Source organism: Dermacentor silvarum, chromosome 8 (assembly GCF_013339745.2).
Source record: "Dermacentor silvarum isolate Dsil-2018 chromosome 8, BIME_Dsil_1.4, whole genome shotgun sequence".
NCBI classification, from domain to species: domain Eukaryota; kingdom Metazoa; phylum Arthropoda; class Arachnida; order Ixodida; family Ixodidae; genus Dermacentor; species Dermacentor silvarum.
In genome coordinates, this window is record NC_051161.1 from 21,971,224 (window position 1) to 21,998,958 (window position 27,735).

The 27,735-nt window shown below is 49.1% G+C and overlaps 1 protein-coding gene across 6 annotated transcripts in view; it reads right to left on the bottom strand.

Annotated features, from left to right (window-relative positions):
* The window catches only part of LOC119460786 (potassium voltage-gated channel protein Shaw-like), a 231,844-nt gene that overhangs the window by 58,295 nt on the left and 145,814 nt on the right, over nt 1-27,735 (bottom strand). For 2 of the 6 annotated variants that reach the window (XM_049671800.1, XM_049671798.1), the window contains 4 exons: nt 15,462-15,814; nt 10,067-11,156; nt 9,024-9,092; nt 8,397-8,462 (listed from right to left, as the gene is read on the bottom strand). In XM_049671800.1, the coding sequence (XP_049527757.1) occupies nt 8,397-8,462; nt 9,024-9,092; nt 10,067-11,156; nt 15,462-15,746 (1,510 nt within the window). In that variant the 5' untranslated portion in view covers nt 15,747-15,814. Of the gene's footprint in view, nt 1-8,396; nt 8,463-9,023; nt 9,093-10,066; nt 11,157-15,461; nt 15,815-25,345; nt 25,457-25,943; nt 26,140-27,735 lie in introns of those variants that run through there. The other 4 variants (XM_049671801.1, XM_049671797.1, XM_049671799.1 and 1 more) reach the window with 4 other exon arrangements.

Genomic DNA, 27,735 nt, shown 5'->3' on the forward strand with positions numbered 1-27,735 from the left:
GAGAGGTGAAAGACAGTACCCAAAATATACGTCACGCCCGAGAGAAAAAAAAAATTGAAAGAAGGACGGCATAGTTAGAAGCGTCCTCAAAGACCATTGCAGTGCTAGTAACGACCACTGTAACGTACGCAGTTTTGCTCCGCGACCGTATTTAAATACTCAACTGAATGCGAGGCTAAATTCCGTGCCCGACGACGACGATTATATGATGATGATGCTGTGGCATCCCATTTGAAACGGGGCCGGTGTTACATATTGCCAAGCTCGTTCTTCAAAAGCTTTATAGCATTTAAGTATTTAAACATATTTATACTGTAAACTACGTTATCGACAGTAAAAAGTTTGTTTCATTGCGTATTATTCCTTCCTTTGCGCCACCTATCTTCTAGCTCGAAATCGAACCGACATGAAAGCAACGGAAGTATGGAATGTAGATATCAGGGAAGAAGGAAAGACGTAGACACTTTCCAGCTTCAGTGAACCATGAAAGATAAGCCAGGGTTGACAAATTGCAACGTTGCATTCTAATTCTTCGCCGCATAACTTGTCCCGATGACATCTACACTATAGTACAAGCAGAACTAGATACTGTAAATGCCGCTGGCGATGCTGTAAGAACCTTGCACGTCCCTCTCGCGTCAGCATGCGCATATATCGTACAGTTCGTATATTACAACGATCACAGAGATTTCATTTCGTACCAGCATTCTTTTTTTTTTCTGCTCATGGATAGTGCACTGTTGTGCATGCTGCAATCTTAGATTAGTCACTCGCGGCAGAGAAGCATGGGTAGCCTCGCCGTCATTTTAACGTCTCATCCAGGTGTCGAGACGTTACAATAACTTCCGCTCATTACGATTGTAATTAATATTAACGATATTACCTGCAATCAAGATAGCCAGCACTGACAATAAGGTAACGATTTACATTACCAATCCTTGTGCTTATCCTCTGGGTGAATTATTACTCATTCATTATAATTATTTTTTTTACCGAGATTATGATTCACGTTGTTGCTACCATCGCCATCACGGTCATCGCGGTGGAGCTGCCATCAGCACAACCGCTATCGTCATTCTATTTCTCCCTATGCTTTCAGTAATGTTCACTGCCGATTCAACTGTTAATAATTCACCGATTCATCCAGCTCAGAAAGTTCCTGCACGCACATCAGCACGGACTGCAAGCACGACGCAGTCTCTGCTTATCCATCAGCGGGGTGTAGACCATGCTGCACGCTTGACATCTCCGAGTTAATTATCGCAGAGGGCCCGCTTGCACTGTGTGTGCTCTTTGTAGTTGAAGCCGCGGCCGCTATAGACATATCAATGGAAGGGCCCACATGCTTGGCTGCTTCCAGCCGGCGGAATATATAACTGAGCCCGGTGACCCGCGATCGCTATCTTCAAGTGCGCGGGGCTGTGTCTAGAGACTTCGTCATCGCAGGTTTGGAAGACACTCGGTGCCTCCAATGGGCCGCCTTAGGTTCTCCCCGACTTAATCATCTCGGAAGAATCATTTCGGGGATAGTTGGCTAAGCGTCATCAAGGTTGAAACTGAGGCAGAAGAAGAACAGCGCGGGGTGTTCGTGTTCGCTCGTAAGCGTGTCTTGGCCTCTTTTTGTGTGTGCGCTCAAGTTTTCCAGCGATCCCAATGCTGTGTAATGCCTTGTATCCATCGAAGCAAGTTTGCAGAACCTCAAGTATTACCGGCGGCAGCCCCTTGTTCTGCTTTCAGACATCCCTCTTTGAAACTCCAGTTCGGCTTCATTACTGGAAAGCCAATAACAGAAGGCCTGCCTGCCTCTCACTATTAGTTCGCGTCGCACCAACTGCCTAGTCACCAGACAGTCACTACTATAGCTTGTACGCCTAAAGGTGGCGTGCCACGGCATATGGGTTCACAAGCCTGCTTTTCTGAGCGCTGTCGAGACATGAAAGCGACGGCTGAACCGTCAGCGATCCGGCTGTTCAGTTTGTAACCTCCGCTCCTCTTCCGATGAAGAAGAGAATCCCCCCCCATGTGGCCTGTACTTATAAGGGCTTGTTTCATTTGTCCAGGACATAGCGACATCGGCACTGCAACAGATGATGCCGCGATAGCAGATAGCACACATGTTTCCATAAATATCATTACCCCATTAACCACACGCGCCAGTATTTATTTTGATCACAACCGAACGAACAAGGGCAAGTGCTCCGAAGTAACTACGCGGTGGATCCTCACTATGGCTACATGCCATGTCCGCCGAAGACAAAATCATTTGCGAAGCCTCCGGTAGGTAAGCAATAGAAAAAAAATACTTTCTGCCACAAGGGTAGTTTCATTCTGGTTCACAAACTTGCGACTTCCTCGTTACGTGGCCATGCGTGAAGTTTATAGCAAAACGCGCTAACTTAAGACAACAAAAAATAATAATATAAATCAGTAGTATCGATTTTACTTTACATTAAAATTTGACACTTATTTCTTTCGTAACGGAGTGACGTTTTATTTCTCGACCGCTAGATAAAGAGGGTACAAAACTAAGCGGTCAGATTATCTCTATGCTGGCGCTACTGCTAATTGATCGATTGATCGCTGCAGCGATCGACCTATTTAACGACTCGCTCGGTGATTAACGCGCTCGCCGGTCTGAGTGAATGACTGATTCGCCCGATCGATTAATTGAGGCGGCGCCAAGCTCTTGTGGCGCAGGTCCCGCGTATACGCCGCAGCTGTTGATTATGGAGCCCCGCCGTCGCCAGTTTCTTTAGACACACTTCTTCGGTGCCAGCGTGCGTGCGTGTGTGTCTGCCAGGCATGACATTCACGGCCCTCATTAAGGCTTGCCCGACGTTCTTCCTTCCTCATACCGTTCGCTATCTTCCAAGCAGTCATTTTTCCCTCACGCCCCTCCTCTCCTGTCGCGCTCAACCCCCCCCCCCCCCCACACACACACACACACTCACACACATACACTCTGTCGGTCTCTCTCTCTCTCTCTCTCTCTCATATTCTGCGTTGTGCAACAGGGCACAGCGAGAGCGCGTGGAAGCCGGACGATGGCGGGAATGCTAATTGGAAAGAGTGCGCGGGATGCTGCACTCATCGATCGTCGCCGGAGACGGCGGCGGTGGCGGGCCCGTGGAAAGCTGCGAGGCGCGTACTGTGAAGGAAGGAGGAGGCGGTGGTGGTTGCGCATAGCGCCCTCCACCACGTTCCTTTCCCGAGCGCCGCCGTGCAAACCTAGAAGAAGGCGGGAGGTGAAGCACCCGCCCAACGCAGCGCACACACTCTCCCGGGAAAACTTTCCGGGCGGCAGTGTATTTTCTGCCTCGACTGAAACCATCTCCGCCATTAACGCGAGTCGTAGACCGCCGGTTAACGCCCGTGCTAGAACCGCGGCGTAGCCGAAAATCCCCCCTTTTTAAAATTATTGTTATTAGTAGTATTATTTGACAGGCGTAGGATGGCGAGGGTTGAGGTATGTGCTTTAAAGCGATGGGAGAGAGAGTTGGTAGAAGGCGGGGTTAAAATTGCGCGCGCGCGCGCGTTCGTTCGCGCTGAATTTGTCGCATTCAGAGGGGATGGCGGCTGCCGGCGCGGGGAGGCGATTTTAAATTTTGTCGGCCCCCAAACCCCCGGTTCCCTGCGCTGCCGTACTGAAAACTTTCAAAGCGCGCCTGCCGTTGAGAGGGGAGCGGCGAGGTTCAACTGACGTTAAACTTCGGTCGCCGGAAAGTTGGTGACTTCGAACGATAAAAGACTTTTGCTTTTTTTTAAATTTTGTTGCACAGGAATGGGACGCTGTGCGTTCCCGAGTGATTTGCAGGAGTGCCGCTATTTGCACGTTAGGTGCCTCGCCACCCTTGTACGTTCTTTGTGATGCGTGCCGAAAGCCGGGTGCATGGGGAAGGCTACTGTTTTTTTGAGCGAGAAAGCCGGAAGAGAAGGGAGAGCACTGCAGGCCGTCGTTGAGGGCGTGCTTTTAACTCGGGGCGCCGATGAGAGGCCGACATGTAAACGAAAACGTACTCTGGCGTGGTAAGCACGCATGTAGCGTCATTGTCGCAGTAGCAATGTCTATCGCCATAGCTGTCTGCGTAAACACTTCAGAACGTGTCCCTCGACACTGAACGAAGTCCTGTTATTTTGCCCAACCTGAGAGCAACATCGCTATAGATGTGCACTGAAGAGAGAGAGAAATACTTTGGTGAGAGCTGGTGATTTTAGCTTGGTAGCTATAGCCAAATGCTTAGCATGCTACTCCATGTGATAAGCGCGAAAGATGAAAAAAAAATTAAGGAAGTGCTAGACAACTTGATACGGAAGTAATAATAAAAAAGCACACTCTAATAAACGGGATAAGCGAGCGGAGCAAATTGCAAAGTACATGATTAAGGCTTGTGTCACAGAAAGTGCGCAAAGCAGAGGCAGCGCTCCACCAAAGTGCGAGCATATTACCGCAACTACGCTGCGTTACGCAAAGTCAGTTAGAGCCCATATTGCGGCAACCATTACGGAGCGCTGATCCTCGTTGTGTAATTCGCTCATTTGAGGGAGCCTGCTGTTTTCTGGGTGGGATAAATATATAACCTTCATAGCTGACACTTTCATTGCTTCGACCATACGTCTTACGCTGTTGGTCTGCTGCAGATAAGTAAACTGATGACATTGTTAAAGTGGTGTCCTTCGAAAACGTTAGAAGCGCGAAAACGATCTTCACAGATTTTAATCCGCGATAAGAAACAACGACACCGTCGTTGCACACACTCGACTGACTACAACCGGCATCTTTTCGACATACCTGTAACAGATGGCTCCTTAAAGGAATGGCGAGATAACAGATGGAACCATTCGGCCAGCCGGCATAATCCTATGATGCTGGCAGAGAAGTGCCTGTTGGATGGACCCGTTGGTCACCGTTAAGCTTACTCTCACTGGTGGCCCACCTTAGTTGCGCAACATCGCACACACAGAAAAAATCTAACCACATTCATTTCGTTAACCGCGGAAACTGCTTACGTAAGCACGGTTAAGCTTTCTTTAAAAACTCTGGTAGGCCATAACTGAATTGCAGCTTAACCGAAGTTGTAGCGTGCTCTTGTAACTTTAGAGTTGCGTTGCCTTGGCTGCGGAATCGGGAATTCTCCGCATGGTGTAACCATGTGGGGAAGCATTCCTTGGTGGCTGGCCCTGTCCTCATCTCCCAATTCCCCAACTCCATTACCCTTAATGGGCCGATGAGCTGTCCCTCTCTCAATAAAGCTTTACCATACCATAGTACAAATCGCACTTCCGCTCAACTAATGCACATTGGCAACATGCGAAAACCACCGTGGTGGCTCACTGGATATAGCCTCGCGCTTCCGAGCACGAGGTCGCGAATTCGATTCCTTTGTGCGCGCGTTAACGAATTCCAAGTGTTCAATATTAATCGGGAGCACTCCATTAAACGGCGGTTTAATGTGAAAGCATTATATGCCCCATGAAGCGGATAATCCGGCGTCCGTTGTTATCATCCGATGGTACCAAAACTCACGTGACCAATTGGTGACATCACGTTCTCGGCGCTGAACCTGCTACGGCTCGTACTGCGAAATAACATGGTGAACAGCCACGGCGTCGGACCAGGCCCACTCCCAAAATTGGATTAAGGTGGATTAATGTTGCCACGACTTAAGGCAAGGTGGATTAAGGTGGAGCTTTAATTTAAGGTGATAACTTAGGCAAGTCCCTTTCGCATTGTGAAGACTTTCGCATTGAAATCACGCAATGATACTTAATTGACTGTCAATTTTTTTTCTTATAGCACATTGCGCAGCTTCTGGTCGTTAAATCCGATAATATTGAAACGGGCATAGTAATTAAATTTACTCGCGATTCACAATGACGGCGGACGAGAGTGCCGGTGAAATCACGCGCACCTCCGCTCCTTCGCGTCGCAGGGCGCGTCAACACGACGAGAAAGAAGCACGGCGTAGCAGGCAGCACGCACTCGAGCAGCCACTCGAGGCGTCCGCCGCCACCCGGCAGCTTACGCGGTAGGAAAAAACAAAACAAAACAAAACAAAAGAAGCATAACACCGGGAAGAAGAATGTGGACATTGCGGACGCGAGGTGCATGCGACATGCGGCTAGAGACCTGGGTGTGTGCGTGTGAGCGCGGCGCGAGCATGCGCAGCTTTCCCCATCGACGAGCGAAGAGTGCCCTATCGTGCCCCTCCTCCGCGTCTACCATTTCCTGCGCGCCTCTCTCGTTTCCAGGGCGGGCACGTCTTGGCCACGGCGGCCTTGTTTGAACAGCCGGTGCCTCTGGACTGTCGCCGTTGGCCCGGACTGTAAACACGACCGGAAGAAATCCGGCTTGGCCGGGCTGGTCGGTCGGTGACGCGCGGATCGTAACGCGGGCTCGATTGCGCGGAGGAATTCAATTTGGAGGAGTGGTGCCGCATGCTTTGCGGCGAGCGAGCGAGCGACGTCGTCGTGTAGGTGATGCCCCATACTACTCTTCGCGGAAACCGCACCCCACTCAGGGAGATCTGACATAATGCTCTTATACATTCATATATATATATATATATATATATATATATATATATATATATATATATATACGAGCGACGTGCGCCGAAGGGTGTATACGCAGCTGACGGACAAGTCGTCGGATGGCTTTGGTGGATATCGCCTGTTCGTTTCCCTGTGTGACAAACGCGAGACAGGACGAAGATGGAAACGGAAGGACGCGAGACACACTCGATTTGTAGTGTGCTGCTGTGCAAAGGACGTGCGGCAGTATACCCTGTCGCTCGTGCTACGACTTTAGGGCAAATACGGACCGATGCTGACTTGCTTAACGGGGCCGTCGCACGCACGACCCACCGCGACTGCCTTGTAAATATGAGCTCGCTGTTTTCTTGTGTTCCGTTTCCTTTTACGTCAGTCAGCGCCTGTCAGCGCGCCAAACAGCTGCTTTACGAGAAAATAAAGCTAATGGAAAATGCCATGTTTCCGAAGAAATTGTATGCAAAATGTATGTTTCCGATGCCTTAGCGAACCAAGGTAGCACCTGAATGGGAATGGTTACCACGGACATGTGTGTACCTATGCTTTGTGAACATTTTTGCCTTAGTGGCCACATATGACGTCATGTTTACGACAAGGTCACGAGTTAGGGCCCATTCACACTTGCGACTAGGTGAGGTCGCGCGACCGATTACGACTGGCGACCAGAAATCTACTTAAGACGAACGATGTTCGCACTGACAAATGCGACCGACGAGTCGCTAAACCGAAATGTCTCACGATATGTCGTTCACGTCTGCTTGAAATGTCATCGCCGCGTAAAATAAGCATCAGCGTATACGGACGTCCTGTTCCTTCGCATCTGATTGGTTCAACTGTTCTGCGACTGTGGTCGCGCGACTGAAAAATCGAGCAGTGAGCGACTGGCCCGAAACGGTCGCATTTGGAGAAAAGCGACCATTTGCGACTACTTGCGACTAACTTGGTCGCGCCACCTCGCCTAGTCGCAAGTGTGAATGGGCCCTTAGATTGGGGACCACGACGGGCGCACTCCGATAAGAGCGGAGTACAGAAACGTCCCTGTGCTGATATATTAATAATTGTCCAATGACCTTAACTGATCAAATTAATTTACAACTTTAAACCTCGACCTTCCTAGCACAAGAGCTGCTTTCGAGCTTGAAAATTAATAATTCGGAAATCAACTGTTTCTTCACTGTTTATTTAATTAAAAGTTTATCAATCAATCATTAGTGCGCTATTGGCAATCAATGGCTCTGTACCGACTGGTCTTTGAAAGAGAATGTTTTGTCGTGCTGGGGTTTTGCGAAGGAAGCGGGAAGAGTCTGCAATGCTCAACTCGTTGCTATTTCGTGTGCTGACAGAAAAAAAGAAAGAAAAAATACGAGGCACACACCTACGTTTAGAAGTCAGCCGTTTAGAAGTGAACCTGTCTGGAGGATCAAGAATCGCAAATCTCAGAATTTCGTGTTATCATTCCGCTGCGCTAAGCTGGATTCACACGACGAACCGAACTCCGCGGACGAGCATGACGTGGTTGAGTCCGTTGAGTTGCCATTAATCGCGCCCCTGGCCGCTTATCTGCGGTGTCCTTGAGTGCGGCGTGATTCGGCGCAAAGGACCGACGTCGCGCTTGTCATCCGAATTCGTCATCCGAATGCAGTTTTATTGCTGCTATCCGAGGAGCCGCAATCACCCCATTGCACGATGGGCCGCTCAGTTTGTTACAAGACACGTTACAAGACACGTTACGAGAAACCCTACGTCGATGGCTACGCGGGACAGCGGCTGAGCGTCGGATTTCGACGTGCAGTCGAGGCCGCGGCAACGCCTGACCAGAAAAAAGAAGGGCTCGATCGCCTGCTTACCCGGACCCCTGGTGCGTATCGTTTGATTTCTCCTGGGAAGGTCGGCCATCACTTGCTGCTGCCGTCCTGCGTTAAAGACATGCATGACTCACAACTGACCGCCATTGAAGACGTGCGATAGACAGGAATAAGGGCACTGTGAACACAGCGAACACGCAACCGTGCTCCACCGTAGCATCCGTGCAGCCACGTGCGCTGGCGGGTGTTCACGATCGGTCAGTCGCGAACAATGACACAGGCATTTTGCAAAACGGCAGAGTAGAGCAGTGGAGCTTTGTTCCGGTACCTTATGGCACCTCGACAGTCATTTCAAAGATGGAAACAGACTATTAATTTCTTTAAAAGAAGTTTCTAAAACGTGAGCTCACTAACAAACACTAAGGAGTGGCATTGACAAAGCTTTTCGATCGTAAGTGCTTTTTGACATTGGCCGAATGTCTTTGATAATATGTCCCACATCGTGATTGGCCGACAAGCGCTCTTCGAAAGAGCTTTGGCATAAGAAGATTTCTTTTTTTGAGTGCGGGCCAAGGCTTCTTGTTTTCCTGTAAGCGCTAAATTGAGTATTAGCAATGTCACGTTGTTTAGAAGGACGCTGGCGCTCGAAGCAACTTATATTGCGCACACCTTTCATTGCGTTGTTGATTGGGACCTCTGTCAGGCTATCGTCACAGCATGTAGCGTCTGCCCCTCCGCCTTTGTAAGGAAATGAAGCAATCACACACACGTGAGATAACATGATTAGTACGTAATGTCCACCAATCGATCTAATAAGAAATACGAATAGCACGTTATTCGGTATAATGCCTGTGGCTAGAAAGAGACATGGCACAGGCTCGTCACACCCACTGTGTTGTTATGCTGGGCCATGTTAATCCCCTTTCTGTGACAGTTGACAGTTAATTGGCGCACTTCGCTGAACTGACAGTGACATTCCCAGCCACCTCTAGGATATGCCTTTGTGTTCCTTAATGTCTTGCAGAGAGGGAATTTTAATCCACTTCCCAAAGCAGGGATTAGTTCTGTTTTATAGGCAGGCCCGACAGCGACATATCGGGGGATTTAAAGTTAGCCCTCTTTCACCTCCTTGCATGAAACAGATGAGAATGAGCCGTCTCAGGCGTGGAACAGTGCGATCCGCCGAAAACAAAAGCTGTAGATATCTGTGCGTCAGGAACAGTGCCCGCAAACCGAATTGTCACGTGCCCTTTACCGCTAGCATAACTCTAGAGCTTAATTGGTTGCGATCACAACGCACTTTATTACGTTAGTTACGTTACGTTACGTTAGTTTAGGTTAGGTTAGGCTGGCTTTATTCGAGCACATCACCATCTCACTTTGTACTTGTTATCTTCTTTCATTATTTCTGTCGTCACTGTGCAGAACTATTTGCTTATTTTTTTCCACTTAAGCTTATCACTTTGCTTCGCATCGTTTAGTCAACCAGAAGTAACTTGTGTCAGGTTCCATGCATGCAATCTTTATGCTGCTCTTTAAGCAGTAAGGACAGTATGGCAAGGGGTTGGTGCTTGGCCCAGAGCGTGCCAAATCAGGCGAGGCGCTGGCAAAAAAAAAAGAAGAAAAAAAAAAAGCCCTTCCTTTCCCCAGTGCAAGCGTACCGCACACGCTCGCCCCATCTGCAGCCGCTTGACAGAGCGGCCGGCGCTTACCCGCCTTACAAGCGTCTTTGGTGTTCTTGACGTCGGGTGGCCTGCGGTGAGGTCCCCGGGGCACTTCGATGGGCACCACACGTCTCCGCTTCTTGGGCAGCTTGGCTCGCGCTTGTGTGTGCGAGTAGAACATGGCAAAGTTGGACACGATCACGGGCACGGGAAGCGCGATGGTCAGCACGCCGGCCAGCGCGCACAGCGCACCCACGAACATGCCGGCGTAAGTCTTGGGCACCATGTCGCCGTAGCCCACTGTGGTCATCGTGACCAGGGCCCACCAGAGGCCGAGCGGTATGCTGTTGAAGTCGTTCTCGGGGTTCGACTGGATCCGCTCGGCGTAATAGACGAGGCTGGCGAAAATCACGATGCCCAGCACCAGGAAGAATACCAACAGAATGAGCTCGCCGGCGCTGGCCTTGAATGTCTGTATGAGGATTTTGAGGCCGGCCGAGTGGCGGGTGAGTTTGAACAGTCGCATGATGCGGATGATTGAGAAGAACTCTAGTATGTCCGCGTTCTCCAGGTGCGAGGCGAGCTTCTGGAGGGTGAGGTCGATGTAGAAGGACAGCGTGGCCGTGAAGTCTATGATGTTGACCGCGCCGCGCACGAAGTCCAGCTTGCTGGGGCTGGCGACGAAGCGAATGATGATCTCGAAGGTGAACCAGGCGTTGCAGACGCACTCGATGTAGAAGAAAGCGTCGTGCGGATTCGTCTGGATCTTGTCCAGCGTCCACGCGACGGCGCTCTCCGACGTCTGCACGGTGATGTTCTTGATGGCCGGCACGCGCATGTTGGGGTGGGTCTTGAGACAGAAGGACAGGATGGAGACGCAGATGAAGAAGACGGACATCACGCCGATGATCTTGGCGGCGGTGGAAGAGTACGGTTCGTCGAACAGCGACCAGATCTTGGGCTTGACCCGCTGCCAGCAAGACAGCGTGCCAGCGAGGTACTCCTCCTCCATGCCGAACTTGCGTGCGATCTCCTCCTCACTCGGTTTGTCCGTGTCCAGGTCTAGCCTGTCCAGCACGGCCAGCGTCTCCTGCGTGTCTCTGTGCTGCGTGTAGGTCATCCAGCAGCAGGGTTCCACCTGCGACAGTAACGTGTAGCAAATTTTAACCGAGAACTAAGGGTTCAATAAATAACAACTTAAGCACACGCAACATTCCGCTTCAAGGTATAATAGCACGACTTCATGAACAAGGACAAAACTGGGACAAGAGCTATCCTTGTCTGTTCTTCTTGTCAGCAACATTTCGGTTTGAAAAAGTTAAAAAAATCGCCCGATTCTTTCACATTTTGCATCTCCTGCTTTTACTCATGCGCTGGTTTAAGATGTTGATTATAATATATATTTGACGGAATATGAATGGCCGTCTCCTTGGCTGAGAAAACGAACTGTGTTCCCCCGTGAGAAATCAAGACTAACTCTGCACGTTTGTTGCTGATGTCCTTACGCTCGCGAAGTTCTGTACCATAATAAAAAGTACGTCGCTTCGATTATGTCATGCAGTAAAGCTCGTTATATGAAGTACTGTTGTTTCCTGTGCTTTGAAGTACTATATACGAGTACGAAGTGGGCATAAGGGACGTTTTTTTTTAACCCGAAAGTGTTTTTTGCCGGGCTGCAGTGAATACTTGTGCCATGTAGTACGTACGTTACACAATAATCATCACGCAAATCTGCGAGATGGCGATACTTTGCCGTCTTATGCCTGCTTAATGCTTAGAGAAGTAGGCATAACAATGTTAGAAAGGTTTGCTTTAATAAAGGAATTGTGCTTTTGATGACGTATGTGTGTCACTATCACGATATTTAGGTGTCGCTTGCTTTATCACCGAGCAATTCTGTAGAAAACAAGACCGTACGCCTGGACATTTATAATGGTAGTATAGATGGTAGTGCTTGGAAGTGTTTTTTGAGGTCTCAGTTGGCGTCTGCAGCCTTCCTGGCTTTTTGTCAAAGTCAATCGTCAGTGTTTGGTGACGCCGTGGCGGCCCATGCTGTTTTCGCGTGTTTGATCACATTTGAACAAATGAATGGGCGCGGTCACGATGCCCCCGACGTAGCTTCGCCACATACGCACTCACCGTCGCGTCAGATATACCTACGAGGCCTAGTAGCTTCCGGGGTGCTGTTTACGCTGCGAATCAGCACAGTCATTTTATGCTTGCTATCGCTGTCATTGGTTCGCTCTTCGAGCAAAACTGAAATTAATAAACGGCTAAACCTTTATGAACTGTAACTTGTATTTACGAATATGCAACAAAGTTGCCGCTACTATTATTAGAATACCCGTTGCACTTTCGCGTTATGACCAATTCCTCCGCAGGAAGGATCAACCAATCTCTTTCAACTTTGTCCCTTGTGTACATTTTGTCCCTGCCATTTCATCTTAGCAAGACATATGCTGTTGCCCAGGAAAAAAACACCCTACCGTTAGTCTCCGACTGCATACGGTATACACGACAATGCAAACCAGCGGCACGCGCAATCGAGAAAGAGAAAGCCCGAGTAGATGACAAATCGCACTGCGAAAGTCTTTCATCAGCAATCCGCGTAAGACATGGAGCACTTCGCGTTTGAAGTCGTACAAACGATCTACATCAATAATTCTCAATGTTTATCCCCCCCCCCCCCCCCCCCCCCCCACACACACACACACAAACACACATCACCGCCACGTCTTCTCAAAAAGTTTCCTCGAGCGCCGCATTTCGAACTGATGGGGAATCGACGCGCCGAACTCGCGTACAGCCTTGTCGCAGTTATTGTTCTCTTTACTTGCACCCAGCAAAAGCAAAAGCAAGCCTTATCCCACTTATAATGCAGGCGTCGATTTCAGAGCGAACAACACGCCTGAAATGGACTTCTCGTGCGAAGAATATCGCAAGCACACGCACGCACGCCACGCCGCCGTCAATCCACCCTCCTTGCGCTCACTCCTCCCACCCCGTCATGGCGCTCCATCTGGCGAGTCTTTGAAGAGTGTGAGAGAAAATTGCTTCGATAGGACGCACCGTTATGAGGCCGCGGAAAGAGAACGGGGGTTTCTGTCCCGACCCACCAAGAGCGCTTCGAGAACAAGATCGTGGCTCTCTACAACCGTATATACGCCGGTCCTGCTCGATTCGAATGCGGACGGCGTTGCTGGCGCCGTATTGAGGATACGGTGCAGGAGGCTATAGCGGCTCCTTCTCCCAACCCCGATGCCTTTCTGGATCTTTTCTTTTTCTCGGCCCGGATGTTGAGAGACTGCCTCGCGGATGAAAGCAGAGAGGGGCGGCTCGCATACTTTGTGGTACTAAAGTATATACGATTTCGGGGTTTCGGATCTCTCGCGGGCGATATACATACGCGGCTACCGACCGCCGCTATATACCGCTGCTCTCAGTGTTGTGCCTCGCGGTGCTCAGACTGCCATTACACCGTGCCGAGGCCCCGCCGTTTGTCTTAGTCGTGGCGTGCTGCGTCGGCTTTCCTCCTCCTCCTTCGTCCGTTATTTACTTGCCGCCAGCCTGTTGAAATGCTACGGAGAGTGGTTTGGAAGGGGTCAGGGGTTCGTTCGAGAGGAACAGATATATCTCTCCCGAAGCCTTACATAATTCATGCCGTCGAGACGGCGCCCATCTTTCTTTTCCCTTTCTTTTCCTCTTTTTTTTTTGCCCCCGCAGTGGTTTAGCAGAGAGCGTCGTCATTCTCGAGCGAAGGGTTTCGGGACGGCGAGCCTCATGCTTGAACAACCGTTATTGCGACGTTACCTAAGCGGGGGAGTGGCAGCACAGAGTAGCTCGGCGCGCTTCCTGCTTATTTTTGTGTCGCACGTCTGTGGCCAGGATCGGTCTCATATTTCACCTTAGCGACAACCAAGGACAGTGAGCAAGGTCGTCACACTACCATTTCCAGGCGCCTTTGAAAGATCTACGCTTTCTTTTTTTCTGTGCCTCCGGTGATACGTCTATTCAGAAACTGAAAGCTGGGGTCTTCCGTGTCCTCAAGGTCTCCTTCAATGTTCGCGCTTATCATAGCGTATGCTTTCCCACTCCCGCCTCGAAAGCATTTGCTCGAAAGCAAGTTTCTTACGGAGGCTGGTCTTGTTTGTGAGCCTCTTGGACAGTGATCAATCGCAGGTGATAATTTTGGCCTATAGCCAGTGTATACAATCTGCGCATATAATCTGCCGCCTGTGGCTCGACGTGGCATTCACGAACGCTTATTCCTTCCGCATTGGAATGGCCGACAGTCCTGTTTGCGACAACTGTGGCTGCGAGGAGACGATCATGCACCTCATTCGTGACTGTCCCCGATACAATGTTGCAAGAAAAGTGCTCGCGACCGAGCTCGAAAAACTGGATGATTGCCCCTTCACAGAGTTTTCGAAAAAGTTCTAGGACACCTGGTCCAGGCGGGTTTCGGCACTGAAGGCGTTAATTCCCCTGCTCAGCTTCTTAAGGGCTTTTGAATCGTGCGACCGACTTTGAAAGTTGTAGCGTGTATCATCGCGCTATTGTGTGGAACTTTTCTCACTTTATTTTTTTACTTGTTTCTTCGATCGCTTTTCATTCCCTTTAACCCTTTCCCCAGCACAGGGTAGCCAGCCGGTACTTGCACTGGCTAACCTCCCTGCCTTTCCTTCCCTTTCTCTCTCTCTCTCTCTGCGCATAAAACACACGCGCAAGCACTAGCTTCCAGTTCACTAACTTCTAGAGGTACGTACATGCTTTGCAATGCTCATCGCTGAGGATGACAACGTGTATGATGTTCATTCCAGAAGCGTGCATTCCGTTCGACATAGCTTCCTTTACGTGGCAGTACTGCTCCACCGCTATGTACATTATAGAGTTTTAGCATAGCGTTACCTCTTACGGTTACCTATACGGGCTTCCACGACTGCGTATCGCGAGTGAAATTGACCTGGTTCCGATAAGTTTGCTGAAAAGTTTCCTTTTCGACGCTGCTACAGACCTAGAGAGAAACGGCGTCCAGGTGGGAAAGTATGTCGGTTTCAATGCTGTGGCGCCATCTGCTAGGGGGAACGCCAGTTAACTTTGCCCTGTACCTACGCATAGCCGTGCAACTCTGTATCAGAAGGTATACGCCCTAACCAAAACCGAACAAGATAAACGGTTCACATGCAGGAAGACGGCGACGACGTAATCAGCAGTGTGCAAACGAGGAAAACCTCAGCCGGCAGCCAACGTTTCGACACGGGGGACACGTCTTCGTCAGGGACAAGTCGAAGATGACCTTCGACTCATCAACCCTCACGAAGACAGTTGCCGTTGTCAAAGCGCTGGCTTAAGCTTCCCATGTATAGCACACTGTTGATCATGCCACAAGCAAGTTATAATACAGCCCCGTGAGAGGCGGGTATAAAGCGACGCGCGTTCGTACCTGGTTGGCGTCGAGTCCCCAGAACTCGAGTTCCTCTTCGAAGAGCGGCCCGCACACGTCGGTCGGGTAGTGCAGCTTGCCCGTGCGGTAGTAGTTGAGTATCTGTCCGAAGACGCCCGGGTGGCGGTCGAAGAAGTACTCGTTCAGCACGGGGTCGTAGTTGGCCAGGGCCTCGGTGAGCCGGGAGAGGCGCGTCGCGGGGATCTTCTTGAGAGTCGCCTTGTAGGTCTCGTGCCGGATGCCGCCCACGTTGAGTACGACGCGGTTCTCGGCGTCCAGGTTCATGCTGGTGGCTGGCTGCTGCTGCTACGCTGCCGCGGGCCGCACACCGCCCGACCCGACGCCCATCACGCCTGCGGGCCGGATTTAAAAATAAACGCTAAGTCATATACAGTAGAAGGGGTCAGTCCACGCAAGCCAGCCGTGTTCTTCAGCAAATTCACTATATATACCTGCAAGTGTCCACCTAGTAGGCATGTCCATTTAGTCTGCTGCTGAAGTGCTGATTGGCTGGGGGCGCCTGTATCCTTCTGACGCGTACTCCAGCTCAGCCAATCAGAACTTCAGCAGCAGACGAAATGGACATGTCCACTAGGTGGATCGAGACTTACAGAATACCCCCACAGGTGCTTTATTTTTTACTTAATGTCAATAGACTTATTAAATAGCACCTGTGGTCGATTACACATGTAGCATCAGCTACATCACTTGAAGAGACTTACAATACATGCATGATACGGCAGAGATATGGTAGCTAATTAAGTTTGGTTTTAGTCACTTTGACTCAGACGTACCAAACGCAGAAATTAAGTCGAGCAGTAATGAGGTCACATACATTAAGGAGGCATCGGATGTTTAGTTTTAAGAAATTCGTCCTAATACATTCGGTGAAATGCACTAATTCTCCTTCTAACACTTATCAGCACAGCATGTTTCCACAGTTCTTATAACTGTTAACCAATCAAAATGCTGATTACTGAGAAAAAAAAAGCCGGAAAAAATTCAGAGCCATTCCCCTGTCGAGAAAATGGGGGTAACCGAAGCAATTGTGGCAAGACGGCGCCGTCGCAGTCGTACCGCTTCGTTTGCCCTAAACTCAGGGACCGCGGCTCTTCGCTGACGTTTCGCCTGGGCTTCGGAAGCCCTCACGCTAGAATCGGACGACACGCTTCGCGCTAGAATCGGACGACACGCTTCGCGCTAGAATCGGACGACACGCTTCGCTTACCCCCATTTTCTCGACAGGGGAAGGGCTGGTGATTTGTCTCTTTGGGTCCCACGTGTGACAAGGGCTGTTCAAGGGCGCGTTACAGGTCCCCGAGCCCACAGGGCTATGTGCCACTGAGCTTGGACCCTTTCTGCACTATCACCAGGATCGGCCCACTTTTCAGCGTGACACCACCACCACCGCCGCCGCCGAAACTTGTGAGCCTATAATGCTTCGCTTAAAAAAAAAGTAGAAACGCGCTAGAGAGGAGGAAGGAAATGATGCTGGGAGGCCTGCCGGTGGAAGTTTAATAACCTCAATGGTCCTGGTTAATTCAAATACAAGGAAGTAGAGAAATCCTGTTGCTCGGCGCCCGCTTCATTGAAATTGATGAGGTTGGTCGCATTTAAAAGCAAAGGCTAAAATCTACTGACTGTAGGAAGTAGAGTTTTAACATAGGCCATCAATGTTTTTAGAAAAAAAAATATTGAGAATAGTAAAATTTAGGTGAACTTGTTTGTCCAGTGTCGAACTGTGTAATTAAGCAGATAAAATCTCACAATTCTGTAAACTGCTCTTATTGAGGCATCCATAGCGGACACCATTGACGTATTATACACCATGCTGCATTATGCCTATTATTTATGAGTAAGGCTTTTGCAGAATCATCGCACAGGTTGTCATAATGTCATGCAGGCTGGAAACTGGCATGCGAGAAATTGTCCACTTCACATGCTATAACGGAGGCAGTCTGCAGAACCACGTTACCCTTTTTTCTTTATTTTTTGTGTTGAGTTATGGCTTTTTAAGCTTCGCGCTTTTCCTTTATTCTTTTTGGAAAAAAGCAGGGCGGGGGAACGTGCGGCGAATTACTGATTTTCGGCAATCTTCTTTTAAGCATCGGAGGTCCTAAACGAGCATTATGCTTCTTACAGTTGGTAGAAATTAGTTCTCTCTCCTTTAAATGCAACAAGTTTAATTCAAATCGGTTCAGCGGTTACAATGAGAGCATTTCTGCGTTTCATACGTTTTAGAATGGGGAAATCTGAGTTTGCACCGAGCTAACGCTTCCTCTTAACAGAAGCACGAGCATTAGCTACAAGAAGACACAAGAAGAGAGAAGAGAGAGAAATGTAAGATCCGTAAGCTGACAAATTGGGGACAGAAAAAAAAATAACGGCAGAAGAAGTTGTCATGGCACCTCCCAACTGCGCTGCTGAAAACAGATAATGCGGTCCAAAAACGTGCTTTACATCAGAAGAATATCGCATTGCAATTCATAGCTTCCACACGCATTTGACCGAAAAGTGGACAAAGCGCGCGTTTCGTTTATTCCAAGCTGCCGCCCCTGAAGTGCCCTTTAATTAAGTACAACACTCCTGAAAGAAATACACCGAAATGGGGAAGCAAATAAAAGAAAGCGAAGTTCGTGGGAGGCGAAGTATACAACCTCAAGTACTCCTGACTGCCGTGTATCCGTCTTCTAAAAATTAATTTTTTATTCGCTCCTGCAGATAGATTAGCCTCGAACCCAATAACTTAGATCGCTCCGTTCTTTCAAAGTGCGTTACTTTTTGGTCTCGCCTGTGAGGTATCTCTGTCGACTGCCATGTATACGGCCAGGACGGTCCGGATCAACGCATCTAAAGCCGCGACGAGATAACGTAATGGAAGCGCACAGCTAGGATCACATTTCTTGGAAATATTGATCTATGACTCCTCAACCATCGTTATGGAACCCTGATTAATAAATGTAGCACCAAACTCGGTTATAAACTTGCGTACTAAATTCATCCCCTTTGCTCGTCTCCTTTGTGCATTCTCTGAGAAACGGGCTGCCATGTGTCCCAGTTTTGGTTAACGAAGACCTGCGTTAGTCTCTGAGGAAGAGCATCGCAACAGAAGGAGTCTTTCTTGGGTGCCTACCACATGGCTACAGTGGAGTTCAGTGTTGCGTAAGGGCCATGCGGGGTGGTCAAAAGAGATGCGCGGTTCGACACCAAGGCGGCGGCGGAGAGTTATAGCCGTCGGGGATGGCGGGGGAGCCGCGGTTTTCGGGGAGCGCGTAAGCGGGTTCACTGTGAGTCGGGGCTTCCGGCGTTCGCTTCGCGGAAGCAGTGCCGTGGCTTTGAAGCCAACCCCTCGTCGCTGGACCACACCCATGCCGAGACATTCCGCGAACGGACCAGATGCCCCAATGTGCGTGGGAGTGTTTTCTTTGGGAGACTGTGTCTTGCGAGGTTGTGAGACAACGGACGCATTGCACTGCAAACGATTTGTGACAACGGCCTTGACATAATGGAACTCCGGATACTGTCACCCCGGAGCCTTGTTGTGTGCACACTGCGCGCGACGCAGTGTGATTGGACGGACCATGGGCGAGGGTGATGTTGGGGATGCTTTTAGGCACGTGCGGGGCCGTTGGAAGGGGATTCGGTGGAGATTCGGCTAAGAAAGAAGACCAAAATTGTAAACTCATTGTAACTCTTGACTCGTAGTCTTGATGTCTGTGTAAATAGTTTCCTTCTATCGCTTGCTATTCGATCTTAATAAACACTTAACCCCTTGCAATCAGCGTCACCGTCTTGCCTACTGTAATGTGACTTAGCGACATCCACAACACCTTCATGTTTCCCTCACCGACATCGAGGCGAATATCAACTGCTACGCTACACCGAAGATGGCAAAGCGCACGAAGAGAGAGAGAAAGAAACGAAGAAGGAAAGGTAGGGAGGTTAACCAAGGGCGTGCCCGGTTGCCTACCCTACACTTGGGGAGGGGGAAAGGGGAAGAATAGTTAAGGAGAAAAAAAATAGAGTTAGTCATTCGCAGAGACAGTCCCAGAAGAATCTCCGCTGTCACAAGCGCTCGTACAATCCAGCACTCTTCACGAACTGCAGAAGGGCCGTTGTGGCCTTTTTCATGTAAGAATGCATACGCCATGGCCCAAGAATAGTTTCTTCTGAGAGCGTTCTGTTATCTAACAGGTTGAGTTTAGTTTGGAGAATAAGTCGTTGAGTGTCAAAAGATGGACAGTGACACAGAAGGTGCTCAAGAGTCTCGTCGCACCCGCATAAATTGCACGCCGCACTGTTGGTCATCCCTATTAGGAACGAATAGGCGTTGGTAAATGCGACACCCAACCACATGCGACACAGTAAAGTTGTTTCACGACGGGAGAGTCCAGGTGGTAGGCGAAGTCGCAAGTTAGGGTCAAGAGAGTGCAAACGTGAGTTGGTGAAACCCGGTGAATTCCGTCGCCGAAGTGTGATGTGGCGAACAATCGATTGAAGTTGCCGCGCAGCATCCGTTTTGATAAGTTGAGAGTGGTATAGGAACCAGCTGATGTTTGTGATGAGCCGAGCATGCTGCTTCATCTGCGCTGTCGTTGCCGACAATTCCGCAATGGCTTGGCAACCATTGAAATGCAATGTCATGTCCTTCTTCGAGCGCGTGATGATGAGCGCTCCTAATTTCGTACACTAGCTGCTCGTGTAACGCTTGTCGTAGGGAAAACTGTAGAGTTTGTAGGGCTGCATTGGAATCACTGAAAATGGCCCAAAGATTTGGCGGCTGCTGGAGCACGTAATTGAGGGCACCTTGAAGAGCTGCAAGTTCTGCTGTTGTAGACGTGGTATTGTGCGAGCATTTAAATTGCAAAATGACGGCGTCCGATGGAACAACTACTGCTCCGGTAGAGCTAGCTGTTGGAAATGGTGGAACCGTCCCTGTAAATGTGTATGCGGTCAGAATAATACTCGTTGATGACAAGCAGAGACAATTGCTTCAGGACTAGTGTTGAGAAGTCTGCCTTTTTTCTAATACCAGGAATTGAGAGGCACAGGTGAATTTGCCGGAGACACCATAATACCGATGTTGGGCGTTTCGCAGGCTTGAAGCCAGATGGTATTGAGGCATGGTGTCTTGTCACAATACTACAGAATGTAGCCTGTGGTCTTCGCAATGGCAAATTAGCTAAATGATGGGATGGTAGCCGTGAAATGCGTCGAATGTGCGCTCTTAGCGTCTCACCGACGATATGAGTGGTTATCGGGTGCTCCTGTGCAATGACAATCGTTGCAGCTGTCGATGAACATCTCGGGAGGCCAAGACATGTCCGAAGTGCTTGGGCTTGTATGCTCTGTAGTGCAAGGATATTAGTCTTGCATGTGTTGGACAAGACAGGAAGACTATATCGCAGGAATCCTAGAAAAAGTGCCGTGTATAGTTGTAACATGGAGCGCACGGATGGTCCCCACGATTTTCCAGCTACGAGTTTAGACATATTCTCAATACAAATGAGTTTTTCTTCATGTGGGAGACATGGGGACTCCAAGTGAGGTCGCGATCCACAATAACGCCTAAGAACCTGTGAGTTTTCTTGTACTCAATTGACTGGCCCTCGATGCACACCAGGGTAGAAATACATCGGTTTTCGTGTAAATGCCACTAGTGCACATTTTGCACTAGTGCACTAGTGACTACACTATGCACTACAATCGTTCCACTACAGTTGCACTACAATTGCGATCCGCAATAACGCCTAAGAACCTGTGAGTGCACATTTTGCACTAGTGCACTAGTGACTACACTATGCACTACAATCGTTCCACTACAGTTGCACTACAATTGCGATCCGCAATAACGCCTAAGAACTCAATTGACTGGCCCTCGATGCACACCGGGTAGAAATACATCGGTTTTCGTGTAAATGTGCACTAGTGCACTAGTGCATGATCAAACCTCAGAATCAACGATGGAAGACCTTTTGCGAATCGCTGGACCCTCGCAAGCCGTTATCACCGGTGTGGAGAACTCTCCTGGGCCTTGGCTCACTTCCACAACAACGTCGTCCCTTCACAGCGCTGGCTCTACATCAAGGTCGTATAGAGCTTGAGGTGGCGGAAGATTTTTGTGCGAATGTTGCTGGCGACTTCGTTCTGCTGGTTGACTCCTCGCTACATGACGTTCCCGTCGCGAGAGATCAAAGCATGGAAGTGCCTTTCTCTATGGAAGAACTGCAAGCGGCCTTGGCTGCGTGCAGGCGGTTGTCATCACCCGGTCCCGATGGGGTGACGTACGCTGCTTTAAGGCACCTAGGTTCAACAGCACAATGCTATTTTCTAGATATCTTTAATCAATCTTGGCATGACGGCATAGTCCCCGACGATTGGAAGTGTAGCCGACTGGTTCCTCTACTGAAGCCTGGGAAGTCTCCGCGGAACCTTACATCGTACCACCCGATTGCACTTGCGAGTTGCATCGGTAAGGTCATGGAGAGGATGTTACTAACACGTATGGAATGGTACCTCGAATACTATGACATTTACCCTGAGTCTATGGCTGGCTTTCGACGTGGACGGTCTTCAATTGACAGCGTCATTGATCTTGTGACCTCCGTGCAACAACAAAAAGCTCTGAAGCGCCTCTCCGTGGCACTCTTCTTAGATGCAAAAGGTGCCTACGACAACGTAACCCACGAAGCCATCCTCCAAGCTCTTGAGGCTGCAGAACTTGGAGGCGACGTCTTTAGGTGGATTAGGAGTTATCTATCACGAAGATCTGTGTTTGTCCTAACTGAAGATGGGCCGACAAATAGATATATCTCCAGTCGTGGTGTCCCACAAGGCGGAGTGTTGAGCCCTATTCTTTTCAATCTTGTTCTAGTGGGGCTCGCCGAAACGCTACCACAGACGGCTAATGTCTCGCTCTACGCAGACGATATTTGCATCTGGGCGTCCGGCGTGACAAGGCCGCAAGTGCGCGCCAGAGTACATAAAGCGGCAACCCTGACAGCGGCATACCTTCGCCGACAAGGCCTGACGATATCCACAGAAAAATGCGCACGAAGAACTCTCATATTTCCATAGAGCCCCGCCGAACGATACGCAAAGTGAAGCTATGCAAGAACATTGCAGAAGCGCGCGAGCATGCGTTAACGGAGGTTGGCATAGTCAATAAGGAATGTAGAAGCCTTGTTTGTGGCCGTCGTAAATCCGCTCCAATACTTGTACTTAAACCAGAAAGAAAAAGAAAAAGGGAAGGGGGGGAGTCGGGAGACGGGTTAGGTTTTGTGTCGCTATGCGTAGGTTACAGCCTAAAAGCTTTTGAAGAACCTCGTCGCTGTTGGGTAAGTTAAGAGGATTGGGAAACACGATGGAACAATATTACAGAAAGCCCCCACCATGATCAGGCTCAGTTTAGCGAGTCAAGTCACGCCGTGTCCTTGGTAGTAGGACAAATAAAATACAATGAAATGAGAACTGTTCTCATATAGTACGAAACCTACATTGCTCTCCACCCCGAAGAACAAAGACCGCAGAGAGCCAGAGAGAAAGATTCAAACAACCAAAAATATCTGGGTTGCGCTGAGCTAAACCTTTGTGATTGGCGCTCGTCTCTTGCACAGCGGCGCTAACCAGAAAGAAAGCGAGAGAAAGAGAGAGAGAAAAAAAAAACGGAAAAAGAAAATGGAACATTTCGAAACTGCTCTCATAATAGATCAGGGACTGTCAATGCGCTTACCCAACGATATATAACTGCGATAGCAGGTTTGTTGCGGTTTAATCAACCGATACTCGCGTCTGTATGCGCCTCGTTTCACGGGAGACGCGTTTGCAATGTTCTCCAAGGTATGAAGACACTTTTAACGAGATCCCGAGCATACGCGTCTTACCTATATGTATGATGTAGAGTGGGGGAAAAAAACAACAACATAGACCAAGTATGTCGTCACACGAGGGGTCGAAAACGCAGCTGGTGTCTCGGTAATATCTTTTTTTTTTTTTGACAACGGCATCGAAAGAAGTCGCCGTACAGCGTCTGCTTTCGAGTGACCTTTTCTCTTTATTTAGTTATGTGCTTCTATGATGCGTTCGTTGTGAGGCGGCACCGATCAGATGTCTGTGTCGTCTTCAGCAAAAACCGTGCGGCAGCAGGATGGAATATTTAAAGCTGTCGGCCACCAATTGGGGCTTGAATTCGAAAGTCCGAGCGCACGGAAGAACGGTTCGTGATTGGTCAGTAGTTTTGAGGCGGACACCTATGAATGACAATCATTGATGACCAAATTACAATTTGATCGCGAGATGTTTCGATCTCGTACATGATAAACTTATGGGGCTATAAAGTTTGAGGCATGCAAACAAATTTGGAAGCAAGTGAATGACTCTTTAACGAGCGATCGAAAGAAATATTAGCGCAATGTGACGAGGTAAAATGATGAAATAAAAGAAGCAAATGCAATTGGACGGTATTCTAGTACTGATAATGATGATAGTTTGGGATTAATGGTGCAGCAGCCACTATTGGTTCGAGTGCATCAAGCCATATTATAGTAGGAAGTGTGGTTCGGTAGCTCTTGTAATGCGCAGGACAAATGAGTGATATATCAGGGGAACGCAATGGATGCCAGGGAAATGAAAATGCTACCAAGAATGGCGGACAATTACGTCAAGTAATTAGATTGGGAATTTTGCAGCCCTAGGGTGGTCTCGGTTGACGAACGACACGGCGGGTAATTGGCTGGCCCAAGGACAGGCCGTTCGTCGCGCGGTGTGTTTAGCTGAGACGACAATGATCCGCCAAGGAATTTGCGAAATGAGCTTCTGATTGACCGATGCCGGATCTGTAGCTTTGACAACGTTGAAGTGGGGTAACACGCAGGTTGCAGCGCATGTGCTGACACACAGCTGGCGCCATTCCCCGTGACGTGAAGAGCGGCGAAGATACCCATGATGTCATCATGCTTCAAGCCCCATGGCGTTGATACGCGACCTGCGCGTATCAACGCTACTACTCGAACCCACGCTACAACCCCACGCTACTACTCCACGCTACTACGCGAAAATAAACTACCATGAACCGGTGCCGTGCGGGCTGTCACTAACCTATGATTACGATATACCTGCACGTATACCGATTTCGTCGAAAAAAAAATTGAAGATGGAAAATCCAATACAGCGGCGTGACAATTTGCTGCAGTCGCGCTATGGGGGTTCCCCATCGCGAAATATTTGTTTCGAAATTTACGAATCACCACTAGAAGAAATGTTCGATTTTATTGCTCGTGCGTCGTCCCAGATGGCTCGGGTTGGAGTGTCGACCGTAGCTGCTGCGTTGAAGTAGATTCGAAATGCAAAAGCAGGAGTGTGCTGTAGATTTCGACGAACGTTGAAGGACTAGCTCAGAGTGAACGAAACTTGCGCTGATTATCCGCAAGGTTGCGTTCATCTTAGCTTTCTTTATGTGCATCTTTGACGCTTAGTAGTCAGCGACTTCGTTCATTGTTAACCGTAATATAATGCGCGGTTTTCCCGATAGAGGCCGCACGCTACTACTCGAAAATAAACTACCACGAACCGGTGCCGTGCGGGCTGTCACTAACCTATAATTACGACAAGCATGTGCATTCCCGTTTCGTAAATTATACTATTTGAACCTACAAAGAAAGGGTGCATCGCTCACGCGACGTCATCGGTTAGGTTAGGTCGTCGTGCTAGCTTTGGTCACGCCCTGGGTTGTAGTACTTCTTGACACGATCAGTCACGGCGCCTGTGGGTGTTCTCAGACAAACTATAGCACAACTTGAAGGCTGAATACTGAGACACGCTTTATCATAATCGATTGGAGCCCGCTATAACTATTTGCCAGGTAACACCACACAACGACAGCATACCTTTAGGTATCGGAGCGCGTTCTCAGGGAAGCATCAATCTCGATCCCCGTAGTTCAGCTTCGATGCGGGTAAATCGAAGCGAGTGTAGCAATCGCGACATTTCTTCGCGCTCCCGGAGCTTAAACGTTAATTTCCCGGACCGCGCGCTCAGCGTAATGTCGTACACGTCACGCAGAACTAAACCTGCGAGAACTCGCGCAATAAATGTGGAATAGTAGAGATCGTCAATTTTTTTTGTTGCGACATTTAATTACGGCCGTTTGGCGAGGGGAATCATTTAGCGGAATTACTATACCTTTACGTGACGCGCGCAGCGTTTGCCAGCCGGCTCGATAACGTTTATACCGTTTTCTTATCTCAGGGGGGAGATTGGAAGCGTAAAATATAACACGCGGCACTCGTTTACGACTCGGCGGCAGCAGCAGCAAAGGCTCGGTAGTGCTGCCGTGTGAAAAAAAAAGAGAGAAAAAAAAAAAGCAAGCCAGCTAGCCTACGTGAGTGACGGACGCTCCAGAGCCAAAAACTTTCAAATAAGAACAAAAGAAAGCGAAGAATTCTCCGGAATAACCGTTAAACGCAAGAAACGAGCATTGCTGACCGTGATCGTCGCAGCGAAGAATCCGTAATTCATGGCCCCTCGTCTTGGGCGGTTCGTAGTCGCGTGCGGTGTTTCAACCTCGGAGCTGCGGGTGTTTGAGCTCCGGCTGCTGGATTGACTCGCGCGCAAGCTGTTGTCTCGGCTCGCGGTCCGAGCCGGCGCGTCGACGCAGGCGCGCGCCTTCGCGTCTGCTGCTCAACACAATGGAGCTCGAAAGGAGACAACCTTTTGGATAGCGCTCGTTTTATCATTTTTGTTTATTGGAAGCACAGCTTGCGACGTTTGTGACGCAGACTTGAGTAAGTTGCGACTGTTCGCTGTGTAGCATCGGTCGCCAGCGAGTGTTCCGAGTTTCGAGAAACAGATGCCGTCAGGAACAACGGCGGTTCTTCCTTCAACGTGTGATATTATATTGCGTGCCCGCACGATTCGTATTTAAAATGGGTACAATTGATCTACCTTCGCTAAAAGGAATTTTCCTGTTGTGACATGATGACACAGACGTTTCTGCTGTAATGCTCTGTTCTAGTACGAAGCAACCGATCGACAAGTGTTTTTCAGGCACCAACCGACCAACAAAGTATTTGGAAGACGCTCTGTTCCGTGAATACGTAACTTGACACGGCTCGGCTGTCACGTGACGCGACGTTAATTGTGTGCCACCTCGCCGTGTATGATGATAGAGAAGTGCCGGTAAGAACTTAAGAACAAGGGGAATCTACAGAATATGCTTGAGCTCGACGAACTTGAATATTACATAAAGGACCTCTGCGCGGTATTGGGGAACACGCGTGTCGTCACGCGCTAATCTTGCGCGGTATTTTCGAAGATACGTGGGAAGATTGCATCAGCAGTGTGTAAGGCAACAGCTATGCGCCCCGGCCACTTAATTCATTCCGTAAGTTGGTTGACATTCTTTTCTCGCGCAGGAGACCTTTCTTTACCCGCATTAAAATGGTCGGGAAATCGAATTAGGACGGGACATAACTACAGTGAATCAGAGCTTCGTGCTGCAGTCGGGAATCGTATCCTGACAATGTTTCCCGTTCATGAACCTTCCTCCACTTTACGGGCTTCCACAGAACCCAATTGTCATATTCATGCGTCCCCGTGCGTCGAGTTGTCGAATAATCCGGCCTCGCGTTGGGGCGATCTACTATAGTCTCCTGATTAGATCAGATGGTATCTACATAGAGCGACCACTCGGGAAAGGCGTTGGTCCCGGTTTTCGTCTCGGGAAGAGAAAAAAAAATTGTTCTTTAACTACGCCATTTTCTTTGCGAAAAACCCGTGCGGCTCTCCTTTGCAGCTTCGCGCTATACAGTCGGGCGTATGACAATTTTCCCTTCAATGAGTCACAGTGGCAGGCGCACAAGATCGAATGCAATACGGCTCGGCAGTCTGAAACCTATATTTCTTTCTCTTGATTAGAGTGTGGCCGCAGGAAATTTCTTATGGAAAGATGGCGAAGCAACTTGCAGGACTAATAACAAGAAGAAACTGCGTCGCTAGTAATACTTTACTGAATAACTGCATAAGTTATGCATATGGGGCAGAAACTTGGAGGTTAACAAAGAAGCTCGAGAACAAGTTAAGTACCGCACAAAGAGCGATGGAACGAAAAATCTTAGAACTAACGTTAAGAGACAGGAAGAGAGCGGTGTGGATCAGAGAACAAAAGGGGGTAGCCGATATTCTAGTTGACATTAAGCGGAAGAAATGGAGCTGGGCAGGCCATGTAATGCGTACGATGGATAAGCGGTGGACCATTAGGGTTACAGAATGGATACCA